Source organism: Aspergillus wentii (assembly GCF_001890725.1).
Source record: "Aspergillus wentii DTO 134E9 unplaced genomic scaffold ASPWEscaffold_8, whole genome shotgun sequence".
Lineage (NCBI taxonomy): Eukaryota > Fungi > Ascomycota > Eurotiomycetes > Eurotiales > Aspergillaceae > Aspergillus > Aspergillus wentii.
Genome location: NW_024467839.1, coordinates 1,438,886 through 1,458,623, shown reverse-complemented (window position 1 = coordinate 1,458,623; position 19,738 = coordinate 1,438,886). Strand labels below are relative to the sequence as shown.

At 48.0% G+C, this 19,738-nt stretch overlaps 11 protein-coding genes across 11 annotated transcripts; 6 read left to right on the top strand and 5 right to left on the bottom strand.

Moving 5' to 3' along the window:
- Positions 1-779: 779 nt before the first annotated feature.
- On the bottom strand, positions 780-1,640 carry ASPWEDRAFT_45323 (uncharacterized protein). The gene is made up of 3 exons (XM_040836503.1): positions 1,607-1,640; positions 1,389-1,555; positions 780-1,335 (listed from the first exon to the last, which is right to left on the bottom strand). Coding segments are annotated over exons 1-3 (639 nt in total). The 5' UTR covers positions 1,609-1,640; the 3' UTR covers positions 780-865.
- A 1,375-nt stretch (positions 1,641-3,015) lies between these two features.
- On the top strand, positions 3,016-3,997 carry ASPWEDRAFT_187263 (uncharacterized protein). The gene is made up of 2 exons (XM_040832175.1): positions 3,016-3,044; positions 3,091-3,997. Exons 1-2 carry the CDS (start codon positions 3,028-3,030, stop codon positions 3,899-3,901), a joined length of 828 nt encoding a protein of 275 aa, XP_040685058.1. The 5' UTR covers positions 3,016-3,027; the 3' UTR covers positions 3,902-3,997.
- A 23-nt stretch (positions 3,998-4,020) lies between these two features.
- Positions 4,021-5,884, bottom strand: ASPWEDRAFT_45321 (ankyrin repeat domain-containing protein). The gene has a single exon (XM_040836502.1). It carries the CDS (start codon positions 5,802-5,804, stop codon positions 4,245-4,247), a length of 1,560 nt encoding a protein of 519 aa, XP_040685057.1. The 5' UTR covers positions 5,805-5,884; the 3' UTR covers positions 4,021-4,244.
- A 255-nt stretch (positions 5,885-6,139) lies between these two features.
- Positions 6,140-7,167, top strand: ASPWEDRAFT_119499 (uncharacterized protein; the record flags this gene model as incomplete). Its single annotated transcript, XM_040828910.1, has 3 exons — positions 6,140-6,224; positions 6,275-6,375; positions 6,421-7,167. The coding sequence occupies 3 exons, from the start codon at positions 6,140-6,142 to the stop codon at positions 7,165-7,167; spliced, it is 933 nt and encodes a 310-aa protein (XP_040685056.1).
- Positions 7,168-7,384: 217 nt separating this feature from the next.
- ASPWEDRAFT_32022 (uncharacterized protein) lies at positions 7,385-8,397 on the bottom strand (the record flags this gene model as incomplete). The annotated part of the gene is made up of 2 exons (XM_040833603.1): positions 7,385-7,812; positions 7,863-8,397. The coding sequence occupies 2 exons, from the start codon at positions 8,395-8,397 to the stop codon at positions 7,385-7,387; spliced, it is 963 nt and encodes a 320-aa protein (XP_040685055.1).
- An 885-nt stretch (positions 8,398-9,282) lies between these two features.
- Positions 9,283-10,341, bottom strand: ASPWEDRAFT_118731 (aldo/keto reductase; the record flags this gene model as incomplete). Its single annotated transcript, XM_040828840.1, has 2 exons — positions 9,283-9,744; positions 9,793-10,341. 2 exons carry the CDS (start codon positions 10,339-10,341, stop codon positions 9,283-9,285), a joined length of 1,011 nt encoding a protein of 336 aa, XP_040685054.1.
- Positions 10,342-10,860: 519 nt separating this feature from the next.
- Positions 10,861-12,222, bottom strand: ASPWEDRAFT_187259 (zinc-dependent alcohol dehydrogenase family protein; the record flags this gene model as incomplete). The annotated part of the gene is made up of 5 exons (XM_040832174.1): positions 10,861-11,087; positions 11,135-11,888; positions 11,935-12,003; positions 12,051-12,121; positions 12,183-12,222. 5 exons carry the CDS (start codon positions 12,220-12,222, stop codon positions 10,966-10,968), a joined length of 1,056 nt encoding a protein of 351 aa, XP_040685053.1. The 3' UTR covers positions 10,861-10,965.
- A 319-nt stretch (positions 12,223-12,541) lies between these two features.
- ASPWEDRAFT_118996 (class II fructose-bisphosphate aldolase) lies at positions 12,542-13,460 on the top strand (the record flags this gene model as incomplete). Its single annotated transcript, XM_040828866.1, has 2 exons — positions 12,542-13,131; positions 13,190-13,460. The coding sequence occupies 2 exons, from the start codon at positions 12,542-12,544 to the stop codon at positions 13,458-13,460; spliced, it is 861 nt and encodes a 286-aa protein (XP_040685052.1).
- Positions 13,461-13,890: 430 nt separating this feature from the next.
- On the top strand, positions 13,891-14,864 carry ASPWEDRAFT_163322 (uncharacterized protein; the record flags this gene model as incomplete). The annotated part of the gene is made up of 4 exons (XM_040829847.1): positions 13,891-13,963; positions 14,016-14,437; positions 14,486-14,786; positions 14,834-14,864. 4 exons carry the CDS (start codon positions 13,891-13,893, stop codon positions 14,839-14,841), a joined length of 804 nt encoding a protein of 267 aa, XP_040685051.1. The 3' UTR covers positions 14,842-14,864.
- A 1,179-nt stretch (positions 14,865-16,043) lies between these two features.
- Positions 16,044-16,993, top strand: ASPWEDRAFT_747310 (uncharacterized protein; the record flags this gene model as incomplete). Its single annotated transcript, XM_040839509.1, has 2 exons — positions 16,044-16,304; positions 16,347-16,993. The coding sequence occupies 2 exons, from the start codon at positions 16,044-16,046 to the stop codon at positions 16,929-16,931; spliced, it is 846 nt and encodes a 281-aa protein (XP_040685050.1). The 3' UTR covers positions 16,932-16,993.
- Positions 16,994-17,382: 389 nt separating this feature from the next.
- Positions 17,383-19,191, top strand: ASPWEDRAFT_54556 (sugar porter family MFS transporter; the record flags this gene model as incomplete). Its single annotated transcript, XM_040838072.1, has 5 exons — positions 17,383-17,488; positions 17,541-18,362; positions 18,416-18,794; positions 18,845-18,939; positions 18,986-19,191. The coding sequence occupies 5 exons, from the start codon at positions 17,383-17,385 to the stop codon at positions 19,189-19,191; spliced, it is 1,608 nt and encodes a 535-aa protein (XP_040685049.1).
- Positions 19,192-19,738: the final 547 nt, after the last annotated feature.

Below are 19,738 nucleotides of genomic sequence, written 5' to 3'. Positions count from 1 at the left end.
AGTCGACGATAGAATCTGATTACTTTGGTCGATAGATGTAATGATGGTCTGTTTACCGCTAAGCATCCCTTGGTAGTACTGTGGAATGTGATCCCCCACCGCATGTCTCAAGTACCCACTATTCCACATATCATACGCAAGGTTCATCAGGTTAATGCAGATAAATACCTCATCGAAGTACGGATGGCGTCACTGACAGGGGTAAGATCATATCTGATGGATAACTTAATTGCCATCCCGAATATCGATGTTGGATAAATCCCAGCCGATCTTCCCTGAAGTATTTCTTTCCCACGTCATCACTCCACCAAGACTGATCTATCCAGAGGCCGTTGTTCCAGAACGCCCGCATTAGATGGAGGCCCTCTGCTTGGATGTGTGTTAGATGCTGTTGAGTCCGAAGCGTTGATAGGCAAGACAGGGCTCAACTGCGATGGCTTCTCACTTCTCTGGGATACAACATAGAGTATTCTTACTGCTGATCTCTAGGTAAATACCACGGAAAATGGCCCGTCCACCCAAAGGACGCGTGGAAACATTATTACGATGATCCAGTCTCGTCAGACATCTTGTGGACGTATAGCGATGTGTATCAAAACAATAATACAGCGCTCACCGGGCAGACTGCGATGGTGAGGACGGTAACGATGTGTACAAATTCGCCATGCTAGACAGGCCTAGAGATATGATGTCGGCCAACCGTAACGTGGACCCTGAAGCCGATATTCAGGTGAATGCCATACCCTATGGTGATGTATACTGGAATCTACAAACAGGAATAAAACAAACTATTGTTCTCTTCATTAGAAGGATGCTCAAAATTAACTGCCCCTATCCAATCCATCCTGGACCGTCTCAATGCAGCTCACTCTGGAAAAGGACGCCCATATCCCACCCCGGTATTCTCAATGCCCTGCCACAAGGTATACTGAGACCCCTCACCTCGTTCCACCTTCCAAAAGATGTGCCACGGCATGTGTTTCGAACCGTTGTGTAGTACATCATCCGCGATATGATCCCCCTCAGTACTGCTGATAGCAAAAATCGGAGTCCTATGACTATCGTATCCAAGCTTTTGCTGATACAACTCGTGCCATTCTTTGGCCAGCTTTTCGAACCGCTTCTCGCTCCACTCGGCGGCGTCCATCTTATTCACAGCGACCATGAGCCGAGCGGTGCTGTATTCCCTTTGGTCTTTAAGTACAGAAATAAATTCCTGGGTGCTGTATGGATCGGCTTCCTCTCCTGGTGCGGCAGAGAGGCAGAGAATGGCTCCATCATGGCCAAGACCATCATCATGAAGCGCTTTGAAAAAGGCACTGATATCGGGGATTTCTAGTACTGTCAGCTGCATGGGAGAATATATATATGTGGTATGTGAAACTCACCATTGAGAGTAACATCGTATTTGCCCACTCCTGCAAAAGTGTATGAAGTGATACCATTGGATTGGGATTTCACGCCCCCCTTTTTGGCCGCAAGGTGTTCTAGCAAGGTTGTCTTGCCAGTACCCTTGCCGCCAAGAAAGTTGATATCAATTCGGGTTTGTCCAGACCTGATCAATATTAGCATCGATGAGGATGATGTGAGGTGAGTATAGACTTACATAACGAGTGTTGGCTCTATGGGATGAAAAAAAGATGATGGGAAGCGATGAGAAGAAGGCGGTGGTTAGATAAATAGTCGACAGAAGCCGGGTGGTGAAATCATCAGCTCGCTTCTGGTGAGTGGTGACGTGTGCTGAATGGGTTGTTGATTGTAGCATCAACAATGGCATTGTGGAAGCTGATAGGCACGAGCCTTCAGCTGAACCCTCAGCCCAGCCGCCTCACTAGTATGGCCAATGGGAGCAGGCGGAGGGTAACACAATTTACATATCACATCTATCACATCTGCAGGAATGTGGGGTAGATCCACAATAGCGAGATCGGCTGAGTTGATTTGCAACCAGATTCTTCTGGCAGAATGGGCGATAGATACATATGACAGGGACTAGGTATGTTTTGGCTTGGTCGTATTGGTTCAGATGCAATCTCCCACCAGGAGAGCTACCTGTACACATGACAGACCCTCTTAATAATCCCAGCGTGCATCGGACCGTCCATTGGGTACAGATCTTGCCGAGTGGATGAATAATTCATTCAACGGATTAAAGAGGATGTGGCTTATTCGACATCCACAACAATATTTTCCTTGGATCTTGTAAATACGCTCTTACCGGTTGCTACCAAACCCCTAGGGGATCGTGAAAGGTTCGACCGCCCGCCTTCTACGGATATCAATGACAAGACGGATCACAGGATCGATATGACGGAGAGAACAGAGGGCACAGTCAAGCTTTGGGAGAGCTTAAAAAACTCAGTTATGATGCAGAGCAGCTTTGCCCTGGTCCTCGCCCCACCCACACCTCGGCTCTCATGTAAGGCTATACAGGTTTGCAACCGAAAATGGCAGAGAGATTGGCTCAACAATCCCTCATGTCCCTCAATCGGTGTCTCTGTGTTCCCACGCCTCTTGGGGATGATTCAAGTATCATTATAAATCTTGTCTTCACTATCTACGTCGTGACTGACGAAGCGTCCCCATTGAGAGGGATAATTATCCACTATATTGCTTTTTATGCAGAGCGGTTTGTTCAGGAATATAGGTTTAGAGAGATACTGAAGCTGTATGAGTATATAGCAATTGGGATCTTACCAGTGGTGCTGTGATAGGCTACATGTGTTCAAGGCTTGCATGTTTGTTTTGTTCGGCTTATCAATCAGTTACACAGTAGGATAAAGTTCTGACACCATATTGTTATTCAATATTCCCGGTTTGAATCCACCAATCGTAAAATACATCTAATCTAAAACTGGTCCATTCAGGGAGGATTCAGCATTCGAATCGCTTCGGATGGCTTCGAGTGTGGAGATGGAAGTGCCAGCTCAGCCTTGCCATCTTATCAACTGCCAGCTCACTATTTAATTCAGCCCTGCTCTGCTTTCATCTTACCCAAACCAATCCTTCAATACAAAGAACTACAAGATGTCCGACGACGAAAAGTGAATAGACCTACCCATTTTCAATGCCTTGGCTGACTAAAAACAGTAACAACAAATGGAGATACGTTACCTTTCTGGTCGGCGAAGGCCACATCCCAATACAAATCCATGCTGCAAAAATTGAGAGCATGTCTCCTACACTGACGAACCTGATGAACGATACATTGAAGAAAACAGGTCTCGAATCTGTTCCGCTCGACTGGGTCGATACGGATACCTTTCAAGCATTTCAACAATTCGCCTACGCCCGCGCCTACGATACACCCAGTCTTCCACCGCGCTCATATCCCGGACTGGAGTCTGACTCGGACGTGGATGACGAGGAGGATGAATTTGGATTCGATTATCCGGAGACAGATGATGAAGGCCTCCAGCACAAGTTTGATTTCCTCAAGTCCTGTCGAACGGACGCTGATGCGACGATGAAATTCATCCGGGACCAAGAGGAAATCCAGGATAATCTCAATGAACGGCTTTGGAGAAGCTTCCAGGACCTAAGGTATGATGGAAGCAAAGTCCGACCCGTGCCTTGTGCGGATCTGAGTTTCCATGTAAAGCTATACGGCTTCGCAACAGAGCACTTTATTGAGCCATTGCGTCAAAAATGCCTAAAATCCCTCCATCGAGATCTCTGTTGTTTCCCATTTCATAAGAAGCACGTGCACCTTATTGCCGATCTCCTTGTTTCCGCCTACAGAGAGGATTGGCACCCAGAGACTCCATTGCAAAAGTTGGTAATTCACTATGTCGCCTGTTATGCACGGATGCTTCTTCCAGACGAACAGTTCCAGCGTGCCCTCCGACGGGATGAGCATATAGGGGCGGATCTCTTATTGAAGCTGGTGATGAGTGACTGATATGATATGGGTTGGGATGTATTGATGTTCATTTGCGCTGGAGATTATTAAAGATATAGTTGAATTTTATGGAACTGACAAAAGTATACACACGTGAATGAGATATCAGAAAGAAAGACCGGTGCATAAATTATGTAGTAGACGGTTTTATTCTGTTGGTAGAGATCACCTGGTGCACAGGTCAACCGGAATCAGAGAAGACCCTATACTATAAGAGTGGATGTTGTCTATTGTTAGTTACGGCATCAAGGTATATATTTTGCCCTGAGGAATCCATCGACCTGTAACTGGTGTTCTGACTACTCTCGAACAAGCATTTACAACACAAATAATCATATATCAATTACACAATATCCAGTTTCTCTTTATCAAGACCATCACGATACGCCTCCAACAACCTTCTTGCCTCAGAATGACCAGGAGTATTATCCTCTATTGCACCTAATGCGCACTCCACTTCCTTGCGACGACCATCCAAATTCCCCCAAAATTTCTCGAGCAGCAATTCCACAACGACAGAATGACCCTTCTGTGCCGCAGAGTAAAGAGGCCCACAATGATAATTGTCCAGTGGATGCCAGGCAAGAACGGTCATCTCGTCCTCCAGCAACCGCTTAACCACCTCCACATGACCATAACTCGCAGCGAAGTTGAGAGCGGAACGAGGGATTTTCACATCTGGTGAGTGCTGATGATAATCTCTTGTCTTTTGCGAGGCCAGAATCTCGTTGACGGTGGAGAGATCGCCATGTCCAGCAGCGTCGATGATGCTCTTTCTTGATTGCTCCATTAATGCCGTTCGGAAGAGGGATTCGAGAGGGTGTTTACGTGCGTCTAAGCGAACGATAGGGTCATAGTTGATGTATGACCGTAGTAGCTCTCTCAGAATCTGGGATGCTTCGTCTCTATCGCATGGTGAAGAGGAGTGACAGTGGTACATGTATGCTGCCAGTGGATCTTCGTACGGTTTGTTAGGTCTCCGTGCAATCTCCCAAAGAAGAGAAATCATATTGGCGATTCCCATGATCAGGACAAGGATCTGCCCAGCGGAATCGGACAGTGCACCGACGTTCAGCTGGTTGGCATGAATCATCCGCTCGGCTGAGATAATCGCTGCCAGTGGAGGAATGAAATTGATAAACAGCCAGTGAGTCACTCTCAAGGCTAGGATAACGATCCGTCTGGCGTATGGTTTTTTCCACTTGAACCTTGCAATTATTCTCGGCACCCGAGGTCTGAGGAATCCCCTGGACATGGCCGGGATAGAGGGAAACGGCAAACCGCAGTGTACGCCGCGCCTCCTTGCCAGGTCATACTTTTCTACCTTCTTCCCGTTTTCACTCCAGTATTCAAAAGTATGGATCATGAGGAGAATGAAAAAGAAGACCACTGAGAGAATCGCCCAGGCAGTTGCAAATGATCGCCAGCGATGATCATACAGATCGAAAACGCCAAAGAAGGCAGCTTTAGCAGAACAGGAGGTAGGTTCAGTATGGTGGATTCCTTTCAACCAGAACCATGCCCCCAAGACAGACACTGCGAGACAGATCAGATTATATAGGATAAGTGGTATATCAGGCAGAAGAGTATATCTGTATCCGGATCGTCTCTCCCCGTTGCTCTGTCTGTAGAGATTATACCCGTCAGGGTAGAATAGCACCACAATCAGATAAAATGTGATCAGGAAATCCAGAGAAAGAGATCGTGAATGTACAATGTCAGAAACAAGTTTGGAGAATATCATGCAGGAAATTAAATTGACGCTCATCCGGATGCGGGACAGCGTGCTCCATGACCCACGGCCCGATGCACGGAGGATCAACAGAGCAGCCCAGTGGAGGTACAGTCCGAGTCGGATACCAATACCGTAGAGCTCTCCCGATACATGGTTCGTACAGTCCATGATGACTACCCTCTGGATGGACAGTGAAATGAAGATGGAGGTTGAAAATTCAGACAAGGCTGACCCTTTCACGTGAGAGGGTGTGTTCTGATTGGCTGCGAAATGGGGCCAAATTGATGATATTCCGTTTCATCGCCAAAAAAGATATGCGATTAGGTAAGATCATAGCCTTATTCCACATATGGCATCAATAGTGGCCGGATGTGCTTTTGGGTGATGCAACTTGCATTAGGCTAGGTTAGCCTGGCTGAAGGTAGCCGCTCAACCTTTCTTAACATCAACAACCATCATCATGAAATATACATAGACCGTCCTTTCTCTATACTTGATCAATAATGTCGAGCTCTACTACTTCAGCATCATCCCGGAGGCGCAGCATACGTAACCCCCTGCACAACCCCCTACCAGCCTCGCTATCCAGTACGTGCCGATCACATTACCCCGCGCCTGGAAATGTCTGACCTCACCAGGCGAATGCAAAAAGGCAGGCGAGATATTAGAATCATTCGTCAATCCGCAATTCTTCAGCCTTGACGTAGGAATCCCACGCAAAGTTCTTGCTCACGCCAAGGTTCGTCACATTTTCCTATAACAGACCAACTGCTAAATATCCCAGGGCCTCGCCATCTTCACATCCCTGAGAATAGGATTCTTGGGCTCCGCACGCTTTGGATCCGGGCTTATCGTCGCTCGTCTCTCCGATGGCAGCTGGTCAGCCCCGTCTGCCATGGCGACCGGTGGACTTGGATTCGGAGGACAGATCGGCATTGAATTAACTGATTTTGTGTTTGTGCTGAACGACGAGCAGTCAGTAAGAACTTTCACCCAGGCAGGGTCTGTCACACTAGGCGGCAACGTTTCACTCGCAGCAGGCCCGTTCGGACGCACTGCCGAAGTGGGTGGTGCCTTGGGCAAGAAAGGGGTGGCGGGCATGTTTGCTTATTCCAAAACGCGTGGACTATTCGGCGGGGCGACCATTGAGGGTGGGATGATTGGGGAACGGCCAGAGGCTAATCAGAAGATGTATAAAAGGAGGGTAAAGGTGAAGGAGTTGCTCAGCGGTGCGATTCCACCACCGCCAGAAGCTGAGCCCCTGATGAGTGTTCTGAACAAGGACACTTTTCGCGCTGAGTCGCCTTCTCCGCCGTCGATGATTCGGTCGCAGGATATTCACGACTATATGGCGGAATTGCCTGCGCAGAAGGCGACTGACCCACCGGTGGGAATTCCCGAGTTGGATGCTGGTGAGGATACTCAGGTACATCCCCAGGTGACGGGGCTGCCAGCTAAGAATCCGCTTGGTAATCCTGAGATACCGCCGGTCGATGACCAGGTAACTCCTACACAGACTTCGAATAAGTAGGTATATGTTTAGGGTCTACCATGAGACGTGCGATGGCAACGGCAATTTTTATCAGCGTAAAGAAGAGATTGACGGGGTGGTTGGTGTATAAATGCGCAGTCAAGACGATATGTTTAATGTGAAATGAAGATAATGTCCTCTATATATGCACTGCTCTATTAGAAACAATATATACAATTTAACTGAATCATACCTCGTCATAGATTTACAACTCACACTATACACTAACCACCCTGGGAACTGACTGCACCATCCCAATATTCGAAGCCGTAGAACTAGCCTCCCTATCCCCACCATCCACATTCTCTGCTTTATCAACCTTCGCGCTCTCAGCATCGAGTATCCCCTCTTTCATATACCGCTGTTGCCGGCGATACATGCGCCAAAAGACAAGGCTGCCGTGGATCTGCGCAGCAGAAAATGCAATATGCAGTAATGGAGTAGCCACCTTGAATGCGATTTCCCATTTATTCCACAGACTTCCGAAGAGCCACATTGTGACGATTGTCTCGCAGAGTGTCCCAGTAGCGGTGGTGATGCAGGAGAGAATAAAGACACGAGCAAGGAAACGGTGACGGGTGGGAAAGACGCGGTAGAGAACGATGGCGACGTGAGGGAAGAATTCCGAGATGATGTCGAATGCGCCTTCATTATACTGTTAGTATTCATCATCTGTCGAGGCTGAAGGGACGTACCCCAAACAGTGCAAAGAATAAACTCGATATCTGCATCTGGCTCTCTCGCTAACCTTAGGCTGATTGCAATCGCAGACTGTCCAATGAGGATGGTTCCGACATGGTGCATCACTGCGACCGGCGACAGTTTCACTCGGTAGAGAAGTTCAAATATATACATGGCGATCAACATCTGAGCGACAATAATGAGAACATCGCCCATCGTGACCGGGGAGTCTTCGACGAACGGTGTGTGGAAGGTCGATTTTCCAAATGTGACGCAGATAAACGGATAGGCAGCGATGATTAAAATAATAATTTTGGTTGTTCCGGCGATGTGGTGGTTGATGAATCCCCGACGGTTTAACTCGTTCATGTCTGTGAAGATGGTGCCGTACAGTCGACGGATCAGGAAACCTTCGAGAATGTAGAATCGTATGAGGAAAAGAATGACTAGAATGATTGAGATAATCAGGCCGGAGAATGGAGCCAGTTTGGAGATGGACTCCAATGGCTTGTTTTGGAGGTAATGGCCATGGCGAGTAAAGATGTTCATCTGGATGTGTAGTGTAGCAAAGAGTGGCAAATAAAGATTTGATAAGATAGAAGGTAAACGCTAATAAGGGAGGAATGGAAGTCCGAGACAATCAACTGAATGCCATTGAGATGAAAAAAAAAAAAAAAAAAAATACAAAGGTAGCAGCAATGCTAAAATCCAGCAGAAAAAAGGAGGCTCACACGACATTTAAGAGAGATTTCCATCTCGCCACAATCTGCTTCTCGAAAGAGGCCAAACCACCAAACAGAGTTTACACGAACAGTCCTACTCAATTCAGGTTAAACCACCTTGTCGTCCAACATGTCAATCAAGGGTCCTGATATCTGATTGGCTGTTCTATATTAAGCGGGGGCCAAGCTTTCGGGGTGGGAAGCTTCGCTCGGATCGCTTGTCGCTGATTGGTCTGTTTTTCCGTGTTTCAGGGACGGTCAAGGGACACGTGGGGGCTCGTCCAGGGGCACTGCCAGGCAGCAGAGTAACCTGGATCATTCAAGATGGGCCATTGGTTGCCTTGGTCGATCTGCTGACTGTGCAGGTAAGGCTATCAGGTCTGCTTGATTAAGGACTTCAGGAGCCGAGGGAAGAAATAAGAGGGCTGTGATGGTGATGCAAATTACTGCTGGCATGAGGGAATCGATCATTTAAATTAGAAGGGCGCTTGTAGCCAATCAGTCACGAAGCCATGGTTTGCCTCCCCGCTGTAATCTCCACCTGTCGGCAAACCTCTCACTTCAATATGATTGAATTTTACTGTACAGATCGTGTCCTCTTTCTAGCTCATTCCGTCGGCTGTATTGATTTAATTCAAGATATTAGTATTTCCAGCATCTTCAGTAGCCTCCCAGGGTAAATGAATTTAGTCTATCTAAATGAGCAAGCTGATCAGTGAGTCCGCCCTCTAACCGTCCCCTCAATCCCATACAAATCACTATACAATCTCCATTCATAATCCATACTAGGGTCATTAAACCTTGCCTTGGCATCCAGCGTCTCAATAGCCTTCATATCCTCCTCTGCCAACTCAAAATCAGCAGCCAGGTTCTCCTCCATCTGCCAGTCGACCACACTCTTCGGAATGACAGATCGGCCATTGTTGATGCCCCACGCGAGGACAATCTGCACCGGCGTCTTTCCGTATTTCTGTCCGATCTTCTTAAGTAGCGGCTGGTCGATCACCCGCATCATGTTTGCAATGTCCTTGGCCCACCCGGTTTGGCGGTAGAAATCGTTCATGTTTCCGAGTGGGCTGAATTGGACGACATGGATGCCTTTTGAACGGAGCCATTCGTTGAATTGCTTTTGTTGGAGGTAGGGGTGGACTTCCATTTGGTGGACGGCGGGGGGCTGTATACCTTATTAGTATTTATATATCGTTATGATAAGTGTCCCTACCGTAGTGCATTCCCTTAGCAAAGTCTCAATCTCCCCCTTGCTAAAATTCGACACTCCAATTGCTCTCGCCTTTCCAGTCTTGGTGAGCTTTTCCATTGCCTTCCACGTATCCACAAAGGTCGTCTCGCCATGAATCATCCTCCCGTCGGCATCTCGGGGAAACCGTTCTGATCCTCGAGCAAACGTGCACGGATAATGCATAAGCAGCAGATCGACATACGGGGTATCAAGATCTCGCAGAGAATCATCGACAGCACGCTCCACATCCTCGGGATGGTAATCACTGCACCACAGCTTCGTGCAGAGGAACACGTCCTCGCGGGGAAGACCACTCTTTTTAATTCCCCTCCCTACTTGCTGTTCGACATTGTAGACTCGAGCAGTATCAATTAGACGCATGCCATTTTGCAAAGCGAGACTGACAGTGTCTTCCTGGGACTCGGGATCTTGGAAGGTGCCGAAACCCAGAGCGGGGATTTTGGCGCCGGTGTTGAGGGTATGTTGGGTTGCGCGGGTTGCGATGCTGCGGACGAAGGATTGGCCTTGCATTGCTCGTGAAGGTAGGGACTTTCCGAGCATGGAAAGTCGTGCAGCGTTTGCGGAGAGGGAAGCCATGTTCAACGAACTCCAACGGTTGGACCTTGATTCGCGAGTTGTGTTCTGGAGAAGAAAATTGATCGAGGATGTTCAGATATAGGTATATATATATGTGAGGGTTATTATTTGGTCAATATATTCTCAGTCACAGCAGGGAATCAATCGAAGGAAAAAACATTATCAGAGGAGCAAGACAGGAAACAAGATAACAAGTAGCGTGCTCTGGAGAGATGCGGGTTGGTATGCACAGTACTGCGGGGGAGCCCTCGCCTCGGGGGCGCCAAGAAACACACGAGGCGAGGGCGTTTCCCAGCTATCACAGCTTTATGGTTTACACTTGGCAGATGCAGCCTTATGATAGTTTATCACAGGATGTAATGTTGATTAACGACAGGATCTCTTTGCCGTAGGAGATGGTCTCGCCAAACATAGGGTGGAGAAGAAAGGTCTAGTAAACCATGATGTGATTCGCACAGCACGCATCGCCTTGTATGGCGGAGGTATGTTGACAAGTCTCTCTAAAATCTACATCTAAGATGGTCAAATATTTCAGTATACATAGTAGCCAACGACTGCTCAGTCAAACACCAGAGCTGCCTTGATAACGCTTTTATTCTTCATCGCATCAAGGCATTCCTGCCATTCTTCAACTTTGAAAGTCCTGTTCACAATCCCTTCAACCCGGACTCTGCCTGTGTCTACAGATTATCAGCTTTCGTTCTCAGAATTAGCAAGGATATCGTACCAAGATAGTCAATCGCAGTCGGGAATTTGTGCATCTGACTGAACGATCCCAGAATCTGAATCTCATCCTTGAAGATCTTGTTTGGAGATAGAGAAATTTTGTCTTCATCCTTGTACACGCCATACACGACAAGCTTTCCTCCTCTCCGTACATAATGAATAGCATCTTCAAGGATTTGAGCGCTTCCAGTTGCCTCAACCACAATGTCGAATCGATAAGGATTCTTATCCTGTAGTCCCTGAAGTACTACTCGAGCATCCTCCCTTCCACGCGGCAACTCAATATAATCATCACCAGCATTGAGAGATCTCGCAAGATTCATCTTCAGTCCTCCCGGAGCCGCAATAACCACCTGGCACCCCCCATTCAATCGAAGCAGCTGAGCCAGAATCAGTCCCGTTGGACCAGCACCAAACAAAAGAACCCTGGATCCAGGCTTGGGGGCAATCTTATCAAGGCCATGCGCCGCGCAAGCAGCAGGTTCAAGCAATGTTGCATCCGTGTCAGACAGATTGCGAAAACCAAACACCCTATGCGATGGATACACAGCATACTCGGCGAACCCGCCATCGACCATGACGCCGTGGGCGATGAAGTTCTCGCAGAATATCTCGTCGCCGCGACGGCAGTAGAAGCATTGCCCGCAGAGCTCGGAGTTTTCTGCCACAACGCGATCTCCGACCGTGAAGCCTTTGACGTTGGCGCCGAATGCTGCCACTTCGCCGACGGTCTCGTGGCCGGGGACGAGTGGGAACTGTGATATTAGCTATCATGGATGAAATCATGTGGGTGTATCGTACCTGCGCCCCGAATCCACCGTCATGGATGTGCAAGTCGGTACCGCAAATACCGGAGGCCTTGACTTTGATCTATACCATCATCAGCGACTATATCTGAGCAGCAAGGGTCAAAATACCAATATGTCATGGTCCCGGATGTTTGGAAGAGGCAGTTCAGCAACGCTGAACTTGGTGGCTTCGGAGTATTCTAGTTTTCATTTAGATCAGCACTGGTTTATTGTGGCAAATATGTATGGGATAAATATTACGCAGGGCCTTCATCTTGGGAGGTAGGTTGAAAGTCGTCATTTTGATAGACTACGCAAATGACTGATTGATGTTGGTTGCAAGACACGGCAAAGACATTCAGTTGTTATCAATGGAGATGCGGGGAATATGGGATGTTCTCTTATAATTCTTCCAATGTTCAGGTTTTATTCGTGACGGGCCATGACGAGGTCAATGCTATCCGTATTGGACCAGGATGAAAATGCTCGACTCGAGGCATCCCCACCTTGGGCAATGCCAGCCAATGCTGAGATATATATAATCAGCAGGACTCATTCATCTACCATATGTATAGGAGGAGATACTAGCTCAATTGTTTCTTGATAAAATCGTGTCCAAAATGACCTGGCGCGACTCCAACATCCACAACCGCATCCTCCGCGACGCCGAAGCCGGCAAGTACGGCGTCATCGCAGCGATCGCATACAACATCGAGCAAATTCTGGGCCTCGTTCAAGCAGCCAATACCGCCCGGTCGCCACTCATTATCCAATTCTTCCCATGGGCGATCGAAGCCTCGAATGGGTTACTCGTGCGCACTGCAGCAGACGCCGCGAAACACGCAGATGTGCCCATCAGCATCCACCTCGACCATGCGCAGTCGGAAGCCATGATAAAGCGGGCTGCCGATACGCTTCCCTTTGATAGTATCATGGTTGACATGTCGCATTATGAGAAGGAGACCAACCTGGCCAAGACGCGGGAGCTGGTTGAATATTGTAACCAGCGAGAGATTGCGACTGAGGCCGAGCCTGGTCGTATTGAGGGAGGTGAAGATGGAGTCATGGATACGGCTGGCTTGCAGGCATGTATGACGACGCCAGAGGAGGTGGAAGAATTCGTGGGCACTGGAGTGGATGCTCTGGCACCGGCTTTTGGCAATGTGCATGGCGAATATGGACCTCGGGGACCAGACTTGGATTTTGAAAGGTATTCATTATTTCCCTTTGATTACTTCTATTGGATCGGGACTGACGAAAGATGAAAGGTTCAATCAAATCCGCTCCCACGCAAATGGAAGAGTGCGTCTAGCCGTTCACGGCACGAATGGATTTGCTCCGGAGCTGCTGCAGCGTTGCGTGGAAGCCGGAGTCACCAAGATCAATGTCAACCGGCTGGTGCTGGACGACTACTACGATCATCTACGGGTGAGTGTGGGCAAGATGCCGCATACGCAGCTCATCGAGGAGGGCATTCAGAAGGTGGCGGATCTTACGGTGAAGTGGATGGAGATTTGCGGGTCTGCTGGAAAGGCATAGAGAGAGATAGACAATAGATAGATAGAAGTGAAATGAATATTACTGTATATATCTATCGAAAGTTCCGTCACGTACATGATGTAGTACACATGAAGCACGACTTCCAATAAGACAAGGAATTTTAGGAATTTTCAGAATAATCCAAACCCTTCATATCCATCTGGTGTTGAATACGATTCTGAAACGGTCGATGCAACCTATTCGCAGCGCATGTAATTTGATTGAATCCTTTCTGTGTGACCTCATCTATCCACATTTCAGCTGTCTCGTCACGAACTCAACCCCGCGCGACATCGCGTCGAGGTCGTTTCATCAGCGATCGTCGGAATATCTTCAGAAATAGAACGTCATAATAAATAAATGGCTATAAATATGATGGATAGCACTTGAATCACTGTTAACTATCACCAACAATCCTTCATTCATCATCATGTCTCCTGCATCCACTGAAACTCCCTCCGCACCCCAGACCCAGATCACCCTGGGCTCCAAGGTGATTGCGAGTACGGAATCAAATGACTTTCTATGTGAGCTCAGCTAATTGCGATTCTCTAGTCACCGGCGCCAACCGTGGAATCGGCCTCGGAGTCGCAGAATGCTGCCTCTCCAACGGCGCATCCCGCGTCTACTCGATCGACATTGGCGAAACCGGCGAGGAATTCGCCAGCCTTTCAAAGCGCTATCCAGGCCAGCTTTTCGCAGTGACTGCCAATGTAACCCAGGAAGCCACAATCACAGCTGCGATTGACCAGATCATCGAAGAGGCCGGTGCATTGCATGGAATGGTGGTCAATGCAGGACGGACGCACCACAAGGCAGCGCTGGACTTTACCCAGGAGGAAATTGAGAACTTGTTCAATGTGAATCTCTTTGGGGCGTTTTATTCAGCTCGAGCGGCTGCGCGCGCATTCATCAAGCTGGGCATCAAGGGATCGATTGTCTTTACGGCTTCAATGGCCTCGTACCGTCCCAACAAGGTATGCTTCCTTCACCTTATTACCCACAGCCACAACTAACTTGATAAGCGCGTCCCATCAACCCCCTACGGCGCCTCAAAAGCAGGAATCCGCAACATGACACACACCCTCGCCATGGAATGGGCGCAGTACGGCATCCGCGTCAACAGCGTCTCCCCGGGTCTCGTCAAGACAGCCATGACATACTGGGTGCCTCAGCAGCCAGATTGGGAACAGCAGCTCAAGTACTATGGAGGATTTCCCCGTCTGGCCGAAGTACAAGAGTTGGGTGGTGCGTATGTGTACTTGCTGAGTGAGGCAGCCAGCTATACGACTTCGATTGATATCCCGGTTAACGGGGTCATTGGCAGTAAGTGTCTATATTTTTGTACTTGGGGGACTGTGCTGACTTGGCAGTTTGTTGATTGTTGGTCGGTATATAGACGAGATAGCATATTCAATTCTAATATTTTTGTTATATATTGTACAATTGGTCCAGTGGTTCTCATGTAGGGAGACTAGTATCAATACACTGTCTATCGTTATTCAATGATAGACAGACAGCACATGACACCGGATACTTCATTGATCGAATGAGGAGTACAAAATAATCCACCTGGACTCATGAATCACAATAGATCTCATGTTAACTAGCACCTCTGCAACAAAAACTGTCATCATTAATTTTTTTTTTTTTTCTTTTTTCTTTTGTCTCATCAATCATCCTATGACAAAAAAGCGACTGACACTTGACGTTATCAAAATTGCAAATGAACAGGCCTGGTGCTTTAATTTCCTATTTACCAGAGGCTTTCAAGTCCAATCATCTAGATCCCAGCAGAGAACGACGTTGAGACCCGATAATGGCTAAAATCAAGGCCGGCCAGCCCTCGTTTCGTGGGCTCAACACGGGAACCCCGCATTCCCGCCAAGAAATCCACACCAGCAGGACACGACACGAGCAACAGCTGAACTGATAGACACATGGCTAATGATGGCATAGGAAACCATCCCGGCTCGAGGGTACTTTTTCATACAATTGCGATTTGAATCTGATTAATGTTTAGAAAGACTGGATGAGAATCGATGGCGCACTGCGCTCTTGATATTCACTCGACCTCCACGGAGTAGATAGACGAAATTCAGCTGCTAAGGAAAATACCCAATTGGATGGTTTCTATTTTATTCCAGCTGTGTTTTAAGCTGCAACCTACAGCAAGTGTTCATTTTCATCGAATGCTTTCGATTGGATGGTACGTCTTTTGCACAGCTACGTGAGAAATATGTATAGGAATGAGAACGTGAATTTTTACACATCATATTTTTTGTCTGCCCATTTAGCAATGAATACACCGGACGAAGCCTTCAGTCTAACATTCTAAGGCAAAGTGAATCCTCCATCCACCACAATATTCGACCCAGTCATATAGCTCGACGCATCAGAGGCACAGAAGAGATACACCTGATACTCCGTTAGAATAGTTCCTGCTTGAAACATCCATAACTTACCCCTTTCAACTCAAACGGAGACGCAAATCGATGAGCAGGAATCTGACCACGAGCAACAAAAAAATAGCAGCAGAATGCATACGCAGGATGGATTTCCACAGTCGGTGCAAAGGTAGAGATGGGCATTCAAGCTACTCCTGACGATAGAGAACATGTTGTGAATCGACTTGCAGTGGTAGCTGGTACATCAACCTACCATCCCGCCATGTCGCACGATGAAGTCTTCGTGCCTGGCGTTTGCGGCCCATATCGTGACGTCCTCCTCCCGGATGCCTTTATGGCTGAGGGTGGTCAGTCAGCGACAGGGGAGATGATACGGCATGTACTTGAGAGCCATCCCTCATACCAGACTGCAAAGGAAGCGGCAGACCAGGCCGATGTGAGTGTCTATGACTACCTCAATGGTATGATACGCTAGCAGGCCCGGAGAGAGCAGGCATCATCCATTCCGTACATTGCACGGTACTTCTTCTACGGCGACCTCTGGGGAAATCGGTCTCCAATCGCAGACGCTCGCATGACAGGGGCTGCCATCGGACTGAGAAGCGATAAATCTATTGACAGCCTCGCGCTGCACTACTACGGGGCACTGGAATTTATCGCGCTACAAACTCGCCAGATTGTTGAAACAATGAACGAGCACGGCCACCAAATTACATGCATCTCCATGTCTGGCTCACAGACTCAGAATGATGATCTTCTGGTTGGATTGATTGCGTCTGCATGCAATATTCCGATTGTCGTTCCTGAGTACGAGCATGCCGCAGTGTGCCATGGAGCTGCAATGTTGGGAGTCAAAGCTGCAAGTGGCAGTGATGGAGGAGAGCCGAAGGATTTATGGAGCATCATGGGGGAAATGAGCAGGCCTGGTCGATGTGTGCAGCCGAGTACAGATATGGATGAGCAGCGACTGTTGCAGGTCAAGTATGAGGTGTTTCTGGATATGTGTATCAAGCAGCGTGAGTACCGCAGCCTAGTTGATGGACGGCTTAAGGGAAGGGCCTAGCTAGTTTGGTTCATTCTCGAAATTGGTGAGATGATGAAATAGGTGCATATGTTAGTGTAAGGAATGAGATAGATTGTAACAAACATAGCCATGCATTCACAGTAAACCAAGGTCTGTTCGCCCAACCAGGCAGGAGTGTTTATTAGTAAATAGGATCGTTAAATCTGCCAAAATAGGAAAAAATAGCCATTTTCTATCTTGCTTCATCGCGATGCGCTCGACTCGAGGGATACTTACAGTGTGAAATAGTCTTTCCCCGCAAGACTATCCCCACAAAGCTTACGGCTACCCCGGACTCGATCCAAGGAATGGGATGTTGACGGCATGGCATGAGCAGGTTCCAAAGTTCGGGCTCGACGTGCGGGAAGAAGAAACACTATATATAAACCTCCCTTCTGCCATTTTTCATGCTCAGATTCACTCGCCATACTTGCCTTTCCAAATAGCCAGGATGATCGACGACGAACGAGCAGGATGGAAGATTACGAGCAAGCTGCAAAGGGGGAAACTGCTGGCAGGTGTTAATTGCCTTGCTGGGTTGGCTATCTTCTTCTTTGGTTTGTCTTCCATCCTGGCCTTTCGCTATGACAAGCAAACTGACAAATGAAGGATATGACCAGGGCATGATGGGTGGAATCAACAACTCCAACGCATACCTGCAGCAGATGGGCATCGGACACGTGGAGAATAAGGAAGCGGTGGTCAAGAATAGCCTCCTGGAGGGTGGCATTGTGTCTGTGTATTACCTCGGGACATTGGTCGGATGTTTCCTGGGCGGATCAGTCAGTGACAGATTCGGCCGGATAAAATCCTTTGCCTTTGGTGCAACCTGGGGTATCATCGGTGCCACGCTGCAATGCACAGCGCAGAATCCAACCTGGATGATCATAGCACGATTGATCAATGGTATTGGTACGGGCGTGTTGAATGGCACGGTTCCAGTGTATGGCTCTGAGATAGCGGAGTATCATTCACGAGGGCAGTTCATCGCGATGGAATTTACCCTGAACATATTTGGTGTTGTCGTGGCGTACTGGCTGGGATTTGGGCTGAGCTACGTTGACAATGGCCAGTCCGAGTTCCAATGGCGATTCCCAGTTGCATTTCAGAACGTGATGCTGTTGACTCTGCTGGGTGCTTGTTGGTTCTTTCCAGAGTCCCCTCGTTGGCTTTGCATGGTGGGCCGTCGTGAAGAGGCACTCTATGTTCTGACCCGTCTGCGGGGAGAAGGTGAAGCTGCACAGACAGAGTTGATGGAAATTGAAGTTGTTGTTGAACTCGAACAAGAAGCCAAACACACCTCTTACTTCCATATGCTCTTTGGCTTTGGGGGGGAAAACTTGCATATTGCCCGAAGAGTGCAGCTTGTGATTTGGTTGCAGATTCTGCAAAGCTGGTCCGGAATTGCAGGCGTCACCATGTATGCACCGAGTACGTATCCATCCAGACATCGATCCCAGTGACAAGAGACTAACGAGTTATAGCCATCTTTAGCATTGCAGGATTTGACTCGCAAAAGGCCCTCTGGATATCCGGTTTGAACAACATCTTCTACACCTTGGCCACTCTCATCTGTGTCTTCACATTGGACCGCATTGGTCGTCGATGGACGCTCTGGTGGGGAGCCGCAGGACAGGCAATCACCATGTTCCTTGCCGGCGGACTTTCCCGTGGGGGTCTGAATGATACTGCACACCAGGAAGCGTGGGGAATTGGCGCCACGTCCATGGTGTATCTATATACCTTCATCTTTGGAGCCACATGGCTTACAGTGCCGTGGCTCTATCCGGCGGAGATCTTCCCGTTGAAGCTTCGTGCAAAAGGTAATGCGTGGGGTGTTGTCGGTTGGAGTTTAGGGAATGGGTGAGTTCTAGTAAACAGTTTATGATATTGGAACCATGCTAAAGAATAAGCTCACTCACTTTGGCCCTCCCGTACATCTTCAGTGCCATTGGAGAGGGCACATTGTATGTGTTTGGAGCTGTCAATCTAATTAGTATTCCAATTGGTATGTCTAGCCCTAGATATGATCCTACATTTTCTGACGGGCGAAGTCTGGGCTCTCTATCCCGAATCCAGTCAACGCACTCTCGAGGAAATCGATCTTCTTTTCACTGCCAAATCGCCCTGGGTCTGGGCGGCTGAGGCCAACTTCGAGGCTCTCAGGGCGGAAAACCCAGAGTTGGGGGCTTCCAGACATGGCGGAATCTCCGATAATGAGAAGGTGTATGGGTCTGCAGAGCACGCGGATAAAGTCTAGGATATAGTATGGTGGATGAGAATATTTTCGAGCAATTTAGACGCCACCTCGCTTTCAGTCTCTCCAATTCTTCCTATGAGCTAAACAATTCTCCGTTTTCGATTATATCCTCTTCATAGCTAATACAATCTCGAGTCCCATCATCCTGGCAATCGTCCCAATGATCATTATAATCATCATTGTTAAAGATATACCATGACATGCCTGGTATCGAAGGGGGTGGAATAAAAGTAATATCGCTGATGTGATATATGACTGACAGTAGGCAGCACAGAAACCTCTATTTTCTCGCTCTCTATTTCTGCAAAATACAACCACCAAGACGAAGTCTGAAAACTCCATCCTGCTTTTAGACGTGCTATATGACAGTCTGGAGTAAGCTGGAAAATGTCCTCACGCAGTATTAGTACAGAGAATAATAGGTGTGGGATGAACGATTCCTTATTCTGTGGCGGATGTTTGAAAGGTTTCTCTGTACATTCTATCATTACCCACCACACGATGGGCAATTCCCGTTGGCGTATATCTACTGACCGAACCAATTAGA